The sequence below is a fragment of the Gossypium hirsutum genome, chromosome D05, assembly GCF_007990345.1.
Source record: "Gossypium hirsutum isolate 1008001.06 chromosome D05, Gossypium_hirsutum_v2.1, whole genome shotgun sequence".
NCBI classification, from domain to species: domain Eukaryota; kingdom Viridiplantae; phylum Streptophyta; class Magnoliopsida; order Malvales; family Malvaceae; genus Gossypium; species Gossypium hirsutum.
The window spans coordinates 25,696,821-25,710,236 of NC_053441.1; the positions used below are offsets into that span (position 1 = coordinate 25,696,821).

Here is a 13,416-nt window from a genome sequence, read left to right on the forward strand (position 1 = left end):
CTAAAGATCCGATTCATCAAATCCATAAAAATAGCAGGTGCATTAGTAAGTCCGAAAGGCATAACCAAGAACTCGTAATGTCCGTACCTCATTCGGAAAGCTATTTTTGGCACATCAGAGTCTTTAACTCGCAACTGATAATAACCCGATCTCAAATCTATCTTCGAAAACACTGAAGCCCCTTTTAGCTGATCGAACAAATCATCAATACGTGGCAATGGATATTTATTCTTTATAGTCACCTTATTGAGCTACCGGTAATCAATACACATTCTCATCGTTCCATCTTTCTTTTTCATAAATAGAACTGGTGCACCCCAAGAAGAGAAACTCGGTCGTGCAAAACCTTAATCAGTCAACTATTGCAACTGTACTTTCAATTCTTTTAATTCGGTCGGTGCCATACGGTACGGAGCTATCGAAATTGGAGTCGTCCCTGGTACTAACTCAATACCAAACTCTACCTCTCGAATAGGTGGCAAACCCAGTAATTCTTCGGGAAACACGTCTGAATACTCACACACTACTGGCATGGATTCAATCTTCTTTTCGATCACTTTATTATCAAGAACAAATGTAAGGTAAGCTTCACAACCTTTTCTCACATACTTCTGAGCTAACATCGAGGATATTATTGCCGGTAAAACATTCAGATCATTAGATTCAATCTGAATAATCCCATCATTCTGACACCGTAGATCAATAGTTTTCCGTTTGCAATTTACTATAGCATCATACAGAGTTAACCAATCCATACCCAGAATTATATCAAACTCGTCGAATGGCAACAACATCAAATCAGCTGGAAAACATAAATCTCGAATCATCAACGGACAATTCTTGCACACTTTGTCAACCAAAACACACCGGCCTAGGGGGTTCGATACTTTAATTACAAACTCAGTAGACTCAACAGGTAAAGTCTTACTGAATACTAAAGTCTCACACACATAAGAATGAGTCGAACCAGGATCAATTAATGCAATAACATTAGTATCATAAAGAGTGAAAGTACCAGTAATAACATCTAGAGAAGAAGCCTCCTCTCGAGCACGGATGGCATATGCTCTAGCAGGTGCACGAGCCTTAGATCGAACTGCCGTGTCCTTTGTCCCTCTCTGACTACCACTTACATTACCCAAATGCCTTGGCGGTCTACCTCGTACTGACACATTACTCGGTCTGGTATTCTGCACAGTGTTTTGCTCAGCTACCATCGGACACTCTCGAATGAAATGATCCTTTGAACCACACTTAAAGCAAGACCGATCATGTAATCTACAATCTCCAAGATGCCATTTCCCACAATGCTTGCACTCTAATCTATTTTGTCGAACACTACCAACGCTAGCAACTGAAGTATCTCGTGAACTCACAGGGGGTCGATCTCGATCATGCTTAGAAAACCCTGCAGTAGCTTTAGATCGGCTATGATCCTCTCTGAATTTCCTTGAGGCCGACTGGAACGATTTACTAAATGATCTTTTACGGGAATCTCGAGCTTCATAATCAGCTTTTCTCTTCTCTTTCCCGAGCTCCTCAGCTTTACAAGCTCGTTCCACAAGTACTACGAACTCTTTTATCTCAAGTATGCCAACTAACAGTTTAATATCTTCATTCAGCCCATCTTCAAATCTTTTACACATAATAGCTTCAGTCGAAACACATTCTAGAGCATATCTACTGAGTCTCACAAATTTCCGCTCATATTCTGTCACTGTCATCTGACCCTGTTTCAATTCAAGAAATTCCTTGCGTTTCTGATCAATGAATCTCTGACTGATGTATTTCTTACAGAATTTAGTTTGAAAGAATTCTCAAGTCACTCGCTCTTTCGGAACCACCGATACTAGTGTGTTCCACCAGTGATATGCAGTGTCCCGTAGCAAAGATATGGCACATTTCAAGCACTCATCAGGGGTGCAAGATAACTCATCAAATACTCGAATAGTATTATCGAGCCAGAATTCAGCTTGCTCAGCATCATCATCATCAGTAGCTCTGAACTCTTCGGCCCCGTGTTTTCGAATTTTATCAACAGGAGGCTTAAGTAATCTCATCGGATCACTTACTTGAGGTATAACAGGAACCGAAGATGGATTAGTCGGGGGTAGAGGTTGTTGTGCAACCGGATTAGTTCGGACATATTGAGTAAACCAATCATTCATCATTTGGTAAAAGGCTTGTTTAGCCTCACCCTCCTGGTTACTCGAGGTCGGTCGAGAATCTACTGGCTCTGTCCCTTGCGCGGGAGCAGGCACTATACTCTCAACATCATCGGCTACGGCTCGATCGGGATCCATTACTATACGAAAACACATTTTTAGACGTCAGAATTCATCACACTATCTCAGTATAAAATATGGCATGTATAACTAGACTCATACACGCTACGTTAGTCCTAGAATCGACTAAACCGTAGCTCTGATACCAATAAAAATGTAACACCCCGACCCGCGTCTGTCGCCGGATTAGAGTTACGAGGCATTACTAAACAAAGCACACATTCGAAAACACATAAAACCCAATTTAAACAAGATGATCATGAACAAAACGTTTTTAAAACCAAACTGATCACAAACATGGAAATTGAACCATTTTCACATGGCTATTTATATTTTATGATTCAAAACTAACCAAAAACAACTCAAGCCTATACATGCCATAAGATCAAGTTCAACATAACAAAATACCAAACGAAGTCGATAGTGTGATAGACTATGCTGATGATCCCCGAGCTCGTAACGCGACTCCAAAATCTATAAAACAAATGGACAAAAACAATCAAAGTAAGCTTTTATAGCTTAGTAAGTTTATAGCAAATCTAAAATACATATTAACAAACATATATATAAACATTATATGTTTATAATCAAGTTACAGACATAATCATTAATTGCATAAATTAATTTCTAATATACTTATCATTTGGATTTCATCGAATGCATATCTATGATCTTTCAAATACATATGTCAAAAGCTTATATTTTTACTTATCAACTTCATGAACCAAATGCACATTTATACTTCTAATCCACATGTGCCGAATGTATACATGTATATTCAACAATCTTCATAACAACCAATATATATATGTGCCTATCCACTAAACACATAGATCCAAACATTTATATGCTCATCAAGTACATATAAATAAATATTCATATACTTATCCATTATATATAACCCAAAATCATTTACATATTTATATATATCAAATGCATATAATAACTTAATTTAATATCTTCAGATCACCAGCACTTAGCCTGCTAGGTTTATAACCTGATTCATATCACCAGCACTTAGCCTACTAGGCTTATAGCCTGATTCGGATCACCGGCACTTAGCCTGCTAGACGTAAAGTCTGAAACATTTCACCGGCATCAAGCCTGCTAGACGTAAAGTCTGAAACATTTCACCGGCATCAAGCCTGCTAGACGTAAAGTCTGAATTATCTCATTGACAATAATTCTTTTAGGCACCAATCAGCTCAAACACTCAATTCACCCAAATATTACTCATTTTCGAACTATATAGGTATATAAATTCCATGCTTAAATATTCAGCTCAAAACTCATAATTTATATCTTTGAAAATATGTATATAAAACTCAACCACCAAATCCAATTTGATAATTCAATAAATTAACCGAACACATTTATGCATAACCTTATACTTCAAATCCTACTACAAATATCATACTATTTAACTAAAAATATTCTTGAATAATATACATTTTACATTTGAACATATTAAACTTATACATATATATACACATAATCGAAACTAACATATACAAATATCATCTAATAACAAATTTCAAAACTAAATCTTATACATGTATACATAAATACACTCAAACTGCATATACTTTTATAATGACACATCTTAATTCGATTCAAAAGTGTATATATATACATGTATATTTACATGTTTAATTAAAAAAATTACTTACACAAATATAACATACAAATCCAGTCCAAAGGTTTATACATTTATATATATGTATATTTTCGAATCCCCAAGTACACATATATACATATACATATCTTTGATTAAATCAATAATTTATACATGTATATACGTGTATGAATTCGAACCTTGCATATATATAAAACCCTTATACTTCAACTAAATTCAATAACATTTATGCATATACTTATATACCTTCACACTTTAGCTAAGTTCAATTACCTATATAAGTTCGAACATTTAAAAAAAAATACATAAACCAATCATACTTCTAATTTATTCAACCGATATACTTTAAATTATAATTCATCAAAAATAAATACATATACATACTTATATACTGATTTTAGTTCTATTTATAAGCTAGTAGACTTACCTCGGATATCGTTGACTGTTAAATCGGCTACTCGACCACTTTTGTCTTTCCCCGATCCAAATTTGATTTCTTTAATTCTTGATCTAAATCATATTCAAATTAAGCTTATTTAAACACCATTCTATTCAATTTAGCCTAAAAATACATGAATGGGCAAATTACAATTTTGCCCCTAACATTTCACACTTTTTACAATTTAATCCTTTTTTGCTCAAAACGCAAAATACACAAAATTTAACTACACTCCTAATGGCCGAATATTCCTAGTGTCTATATAATTCCATGTTTTCATTTATTTAGCATTTTAGTCCCTTGAAAAATTTATTTTCACAATTTAACCCTAATTACTCAATTTCATCAAAAATTCAAAACAATACATGTTAATCTAACAAATATATTTCATATTTCACCTACTAGCATCATAAAACTCAAGCATTCATCAATGGCACATTTCAAAATTATTAACAGTTCACAAAATTAAGACATGGGTTTTGAAGAACACGAAGCAACGATCTCAAAAACGTAAAAATTTTTAAAAACCCAACAAAATACATACCTAAATTAAGGATTACAAGTGCCGACCCAAGCTTTCTCTTTTTTTTTCTTTGTCTTTTGAAGTTTCGGCTAAAATGATGAACTTTTTGCATGTTTCTTTTATTTTTATGTTTTATTATAACATATATTATCAAAATTTTTAGTTTACCAATTTAACCTTAAATAATTAATATACAAAACATATAATATAAGGTCATTCTTGACCATTGGCATCCACTAACTTATATAGTGGGCTAATTGCATCATAGAACCACCAAATTATAAAGACAACAACAATTAAACACTTTCATATTTAACCACTAAATTTTCATTTTACGCGATTTAATCTTTTTTATTTAATCAGACACTCAAACGACGAAATTAAAACACGAAAATTTCACACAATTAAATTCACACATAATAAACACACAAAATAATATTAAATTTTTTTTAACTCAGACTTGTGGTCCCGAAACTACTATGTCCAATTAGAGTCGAAATCGGGCTGTTACAGTTTGTGTTACGCCTGCCTCCACTTTTTATATGTTTTGGTTTATGTGGACGGAACTGGAAGTCTGCCAGATAGCATTGATGTTTTTGTTCAACAATTACATAGTGAATTTTCGCTTAAAGACATGTGTGACCTCCATTACTTTCTCGGTGTTGAAGTTACATGGTCCTCCACTGGATGCTTACACCTATGTTAGCGCAAGTACATTCGAGAACTTCTTGACAGAAGTGGCTTGGCTAATACAAAAAGTGTTCACACACTGATGATCATTTCTTCTGTTTTATCAAAGGATGAAGGAGATCGTCTAAGTGATCCCACTGAATATAGGAGTCTTGCAGGTGCTTTACAATATATAGTCCTGACTTGACCTAATATTGCCTACGCCGTAAATCGTGTTTGTCAATTTATGCATGCTCCAACTACTGTGTATTTGGTTGCGTTAAAGCAAATTTTACGTTTTTTACATGACACTCTTGATTATGGGCTAGTTTTTCGTTCGTCTGACATATTGTCCTCAGTGGGTTATGCTGATGCCAACTGGGGATTAGATTTTGACGATCACCAGTTAACGACAGGGTATATTGTGTACTTTAGACATACACCAATCTCATTGTCTTCTAAAAAGCAACAAGTAGTGTCCCGATCTACGGCTGAGACTAAGTATCGAAATCTTGTCGCTGCTACTAGTAATGTTACTTGGTTACTCTCGTTGCTACAAGAGCTACACTTGTGTTCTGTCAATCTACCCACTATTTAGTGTGATAGTTCTAGTGTCGTCGCAGTCATAGCCAATCCTGTTCTCCACTCTAAGTTCAAACATGTTGAGCTCGACCTCTTCTTTGTCCGCTAATGGTTCACTTGTTGTTGGTGAGGTATCGGCTTGTGATTAGGTTGCTGACATCCTCACCAAACCTTTATATGTTTCGTCCTTTGAGCGTTTTCGCAATTTTCTTTAGGTTTTACTTGTGGAGAAGTTGGGAGAATGTTAAGAGTCTAAGAAAGGCACTCTGTTAGTCCTCTGTTAAGTCTCTTAGTCTGTTATACAAATTGTTATGCAGTTACTAAATTGTTAGCAGTAGTTACTCATACAACACTTATAAATACTATTGATTGTACAGATTCAAGAATAACGATAATCAATTCAATTTGTGAGAATATTTTCAATCTTACTAGAGATATTAACAATGAGAGAGTAAATTCATATTTATACAAATTAACCGAACTTAAGTCGGACAAAATATGATTACTGCAATTATCATGACAACAGTTTTTTTTATTAATACTATGCTCCCTTTTTCAAAAAAAAGAAGAAGAAATTCTACATATATAAGTGGTACTCCATAAATCCTCTTAGGAATGTGGCTTACAGGAGTTGGCGTACGGTAATTTGTATGTTTAAGATTTATAATGAATTTACAATCCCTATTTCTTTTTTCTTTACAATTTGCCATCTGAAGGGTAGCAGAAGAGTTTGGAAGGGAGAGAGAGAGGGGAAAGAATGAATACAGTGGCCATGAAAGAGGAAATGGTCGGCCCTGAATTATGCCCACCTAAAGCATCCTATGTCATGTGATCTGTTGGGATTCCCTGGGAAACGTACGCCAATGCCCAATCTATTTTTGTCACTCCTAATACAAGTATTCTAATATAGATACGTGTATTCAATTCGATATATTCGATCATTTATTTTAAAAAAATTATATACATGGAGGATTATATTTTTTTAGTCCATGATCTTTTTTATAAAAATAACAGCATGATTGGATGAAATAAATTATGTCACTGCATGTATCGCAGCTAAGAAATGGGCAGTTTCGCAACTTAATTGTAATTAAAGAGTTAAAATCAGCTTGATCTGAGTTCTGGTGTAGGTTAAGAGGTGACCCATGTCCAGATCTTATTTCTTTCACCCTTTGATTATTTGTCCCCATAACCCAGCATTGCAATCCTAATTCCTTAATCTTTAATGGCTTCCAACATAAGATGTTTGAAATCTGAAGCAGTAGATGATATTGATAATCAAAGTAGCTAACGGCCATGACATATTATTAACTTCATTTAGTGATGGTAAAACTCCACTCTCACATTGAAGAATATTAAGGATCCACATATACGTATAGAAATTTACGTTTATACTAGTGAGACAAAACAATAAAACTGTCATGTCAAAATGGATAAAAAGTTTGGTGCGAGTGTGACTTAAGAGTTATTTGTCATTTTAGAACTTAACTTTAGTTTTCAATCCATCAGTTGGGTCGAGTTGCAAAAATTTCAAGTCTAAATCCATTTTTGGCTAATCTGATCCGTCAAAAAAGTTTATTTTACTATTAAAAATTAATAAAATGTTAAAAAATATTTGTATTTGATATTTTATATATTTTTATAATTAATTAATTTTTTAAAATTATTTTTTAAATTAGATTAAGTGTAAAAATCCTTGCCGAGGCGAACTACTTGACCCTTGGAAAGATCTAAATTTTTAAGTCAATTTTTAATAGATTATATGAATTATTATTTATATTTTAATTATTTTATACATTATTAGTGTTAGTTCAACTCATTTTAAATTATGTTTTTATCCTTTAAGGCCGATGAATGATGGTAAAAAGCTTAATTTAAGCAAGAAAGGTGTCTTTTCGCTCCAACAAATCTTATTCAGGGATGGCAATAGGGTGGGCTATCTTTTGCCTGCCCCGCCCCGAGCTTCAATATAAAATGACTCACCCTGAATTTAACCCAAAAATAAATGATACACTCCACTCTGATTCTGAATTTGACCCAACCCCATTTTAAACAGAGATACAAATGGCAGAAAAAAAAATTTCTACACAGTTTACTTTTTTACAAAAATTATTAATCAAAGTTCTTAATTGATGCAATTTTAAAATAATCTTATATTTTATTAATCAAATAATAATATTTTACATGTCAATAAAATGAATCAAATAATATAATATAATATATAGTTTGGAGATCTTATATTATGCCATATTGATTGGGAAAGAAGTAAAATTAAAAAAACAAAAATTTTAGCAATAAGTTAGAAACAAAAAATTAAATTAATCCATCATAATATTTTTAATTTTTACATCATAAAATTAGGAACAGTTGAAGCTTTATGTATATTAATTTAGTGGATAAAAATACACTTATTAATAGTTGTGTAACTACTAATATAATTTACCTAAATAAAAATAATTTTAAAACAAAATTTTAAAATTTATTTTTTTAATGTATTAAAATTGGCAACATACGTTGATCAACAAGTGGCCAACCATTCAAGAAAGCTAGTTAATATCAATCAATGATTTAATGGTCACATCATCAATGACATCTTAAACCCTAAACCTTTAAACACCTGACATGTTCTTATTAGTTGAAACATTATTAACTTTTTTATACTAAAATTTTTTATGTCGAATTGTGGGGCATCCTGTATGGTTTGACTCTTCTTTATGAGTGTGGCTTTGGTAGCATTTTAATTGAGACCGATAATCTTGAGGCAGCAAAACCTTTACAAGAGAGGACAATAAATGGCTCAAATTCTGCTTTAATCAGGATTTGAACAATTTGAACAATGGAACATCCGACATATACCCAGAGAAGACAATCAGGATGTTGATAGAATGGTTAAACTAGTGCATTATAAATCTTATGATTTATGCTTGTATGAGACCTCCTCGTTGAGAGAGGTGATTGAAGCTTTGTAATTAGTTTAAGTACTCTTTTTTGTCACTAAAAAAAATATAGTTTAAGTACTAAAAAAAACTAAGGATCAAAATAGGAAAAGAATTATAATTCAATGACCAAAAAAGTTGTTTTTTTTTTTTTAAATTTTAACTTTTTTAAGCATGGGAGCATTGAGATTACAGCATGAGCTTTGGAGGATGGAGGTAAGAGGTCACAATGTAAAGAAGTAAGGAAGTCAGGGTAGTAATAAAGGCGGAAGTGTATAGATCATGAGAAAGGAGGGGATACCCATGTTAGGGCAGTAATTGGCTGGTCGTCTAACCATGTTAGCAGTGTACCTACAATCTTGGTTACTTGAGTCCTTTTTGATACGACTGTTGATCTTAGGCGCCTACTGGTCATGCTCAAAAATCGAATGAAAGAAAAAAGAGATAATGCTAGTAAAAGATGTATACAATTATTAAATATTAAATAATTATATTTAAAAATAAAAATTAATATGTACGGCTTAAACAAGCATATGTATCCAACCAGGAAGCTCTTCATCTTAGTACTAGTTAATACTCGAAACAAAGGGTTTATAATTGGGAAAGCAAGGGAACGAAGGGTTGGCGTGGTCGACACTTAGCCTGCAAAGGTTGAGCCTTGGGCATGGTAAGCCCTGGCCCTTCGCTCATATCCACCATCTCTTCACCTTTTCTCTCCCACTCAAAGCATTGAATCAGTGACCCCAAAGTTAATCCAACCATCCGCATGGCTAACCCTTCTCCGGGACACCGCCGCCTCCCGTTCCCGAACGGCATTAACTTAAACGCGATGTTCGACGGATCCAAACCCTCGAATCTCTCTGGCTTGAACACATCAGGTTCCTCCCAATTGTTGGGATCGTTTTGTATAGCCCATGCGTTCACCAACAACATGGTTCCACGCGGTATACGGTACCCTCCCACTAAACACTCTTTTGATGACTCGTGAGGTACTAACAATGGACCGGTGGGCTTCATTCGGAAAGTCTCGTTAATTATGCAATGAAGATAAGGAAGATTGGGCAAATCTGATTCTTCGATCAACCGATTTTGTCCGACCACTGTATCAATTTCAGTTCGGGCCTTGTTCAAGACTTGGGGATGGTTCAAAAGAAAAGTCATTGCCCACTCTAATGTCCCTGATGATGTATCAGTTCCAGCCAAAAGTAAAACCTGTTTAACATTTTCAATAACCGAGTTAGGATACTATTTAATGAGAGTAGACATTAAGAACAAGAAAGCAAGAAAAGCAAAAGCTTACTATCATGAGACTTCTAATAGTTTCATCCTTGAAATTTTCAGGCTCTTGTTCTTGCAAAGACAACATGACTTCAATCATGTTCTTTTTTTCGTCTGTGGATAAACTACTTTTCTTCCCATTTTTCATATTATGTCGACATTCATCGATCAATTCTTGTGTAAATGCCTCTCTTCTTTTGAACAAGTTGATCATCCTTTTCTCAGTTTTCTCGAACCACTTCATCACCGGCAGGAAATCACCCATGTTCGTTGCGCCGGCCAAAAGAAAGGATTCCCTCATTATTTCACGAAACCGGGTGCCTTCCTCGACGACAGCCACACCGTCGCCGTAATATCTTTTCCCGGCTATCATCCGCATCATCAAGTTCAGCATCAGCTCGAAAAGTCTGGATTTCAAGTCCACCGTTCGATCATGATCCTTGAACAGCTTCCGTAAGAGCAAACGGACTTCATCGAGGCGTGTGGCGTAAAGCAATTGGAGACAGTGCCCCGAAAGAAGTTGAATCGACGATATACGCCTCAAGTTCCGCCAGTTATCGCCGTAGGAATCCCAGATAAGGCTAGTGTAATTATAACCTAGATGCTTCCCGTATAAAAGTAAAGGGCGATTGGCAAAGATGATGTCGTTTTTGGTAAAGCATTCCTCAGCAGCCGATGCCGATGAGATAACCGCAACGGGGCGTGACCCAAAATGGAGGAGAAGGACACGGCCATGCTTGGCGGAGATCTTGGCGAGGGAACGGTGGAGAGGCTTCTTGAGAAGTAAATAGAAGTGGCCAATGAATGGTAAAGAGGGAAAAGGGGTGGGAGGATGGTTTTGGAACTTGTGGTATAAGTGGACAGTGATGGAATAAAGAGCTACAAAGAGGAGGATTTGCAGAAACATGGCTTGGCTGGCGATCAACTTCAATTCTCAGGATTGTCCTAACCATAATCTAAATATATTTATTTATAAATTGGAGGATTGTTCTTCTGCGTCAATTTAATTAGACAGTTGGATTTGTACGCTTCCTTCCCCTCCTCGGATGCTCAATTGTGGAAAATTCAACCACGCAACAGTAAATGAGATAAGATTGTCTCTCAATGAAACTTCTACGCAAGTGCTCAATCTTCAAACATGTTATTATTACAAATTTATCATAAAATTCATATAGTAAATTTCTATTAAATAACATATAATATATATATATGCATTACTGTTTTTTCTTTTTAAATTTTACTTAAATTTTACTTACAAGTTTATATGATTAATTATGAAGTTTATGAGGTTCCGAATTCATATTAAATAATGTATTGAATTAATATCTTTTATTTCAATCATTGAAATGTTATTTTAATTAAATAAGATATGATTAAAATATCTTTTGATGTTAAATTTAAATGTTTTATTGAAATAATATTTTAATTAAGATAAATTTTATTTAATAAGTTATAATTAATAGGCTATTGCTTATATAAAATACTTATAATTTTACTTAAAATTTTAGATAATATGTTTTTATAAATAATTGCTGATTGAATCTTAATTCAGTTGGCTTTGGCATTGTTTTTTATATAGGAGGACGTGAGTTCGAACGTGTTGGAACGTATTTATCCTTCTATTGAAAAGTTGAGAAGAGATTATGGATAAATTTTAAGTATTTGTATTTTTTTTAAAAAATTATTATAGAGAATTGATTTAATAAAAAATACATTTCATAACTATGGATATAATTAATATTAACAAAAATATATAATAAATTCTTACTAAAATATTATAATATTATTTAATTTAAACATTATTTAGATACATATATAATATTTTATAATACCAAGTTTAAAATAGATATTTTATTTCTCAAAATTATTTTTTGGTAGCAATTCTAAATACTTAAATCTTAAATTAAAATTTTTAAAAATACTATTTTCCAATATGTTTTTCTATTTTCCTTTTCTTTTTCCAAAAAAAGAAACCGATGAAAAGACATAATATTATTTTATTGCAAATAGCTAAAGTGAGGGATGACATATGATTTCATGTATACCAATTAAGTCATTAGAATTTTATGTTGTAAACTAGACTTGTCCCGGTGGCACTGTCCCATCACAATCAATTTTGTTTTGTTTATTTAATTCTATTTTAAACTCCTTCATATTATTTTTTAAAAAATATTTATATTATTTTAATTTAACATTTAATATTTTTATATATATTTTATTTATTAAAATTTTTTATATACTCATAGTAATATTATTTTAATATTTATATTAGAGTAGTATTATATATTTAATATATATTTTTTAATGTGTTGTAAATTATATAATATAAAATATTATAAACTTAAAAACGAACCAAATCGGGCTCGAATCTTAATGTTCAAGCCTAACCCATATTTTAAATTGACTTAATTTTTTGTCTAAATTTATTTTTCAAGTTGTACGCAAACCATCTCAAATTTTAAATAAATTTTCAAGCCTAAAAAGGTAAGTGAACCTATTAACAGGTAGGATCCTAAATGTTGGTGCTGGACTTGATAAAAACAATTTAATAACAAAATATTAAATGAGTTGTTGATGGGGTTATTATTATATTATTTAAAAATCGTGGACTTAATTATTAAATTAATACTAAAGTCATAAAATAGGGGTGAAACTTATGTGGAGGTTGAAAATTGGGCATTCTGGAAGATTATTGACTTCCAAGTTCAAACTTGATGAGGTCACATGTTTGTAGAAAATATAAAAAAGATAGAAATGGAGAAAAGTAATGTGAAGGTCCCTTATTCCACGATTTCCATTTCAACCAGGGCCCGCCCAACCCCTGACTTTTCTTTTGGTGCCCATTGGCTAACAAGTTACCCACTATTTTAGATAGGTATATTGCTAAATTTAGCACTTAATGTTTATCTTCTTTTATCAATTTCATCCTTATGTTTTTGTTAAATTTGACTTTTGGTTTATATAAATGGTCAACTTTGATCATCAATTTTTTATAAAAGAGCCAAAACTGTTTTTTTTTAAAATAGAAATAATGACTTAAACGTTAAATTTTTAAACATTACAATCAT

At 32.9% G+C, this 13,416-nt stretch overlaps 1 protein-coding gene across 1 annotated transcript; it reads right to left on the reverse strand.

Moving 5' to 3' along the window:
* Positions 1-9,540: 9,540 nt before the first annotated feature.
* Positions 9,541-11,531, reverse strand: LOC107905216 (cytochrome P450 81Q32). The gene is made up of 2 exons (XM_016831808.2): positions 10,371-11,531; positions 9,541-10,282 (listed from the first exon to the last, which is right to left on the reverse strand). The coding sequence occupies exons 1-2, from the start codon at positions 11,253-11,255 to the stop codon at positions 9,662-9,664; spliced, it is 1,506 nt and encodes a 501-aa protein (XP_016687297.1). The 5' UTR covers positions 11,256-11,531; the 3' UTR covers positions 9,541-9,661.
* Between the last annotated feature and the right edge of the window lie 1,885 nt (positions 11,532-13,416).

Coding starts and splice junctions, on each gene's coding strand:
- LOC107905216 (XM_016831808.2), bottom strand. CDS start 11,255: ATGTTTCTGCAAATCCTCCTCTTTGTAGCTCTTTATTCCATCACTGTC. Junction 10,283..10,370: donor CTATTAGAAGTCTCATGATA/GTAAGCTTTTGC, acceptor AATGTTAAACAG/GTTTTACTTTTGGCTGGAAC.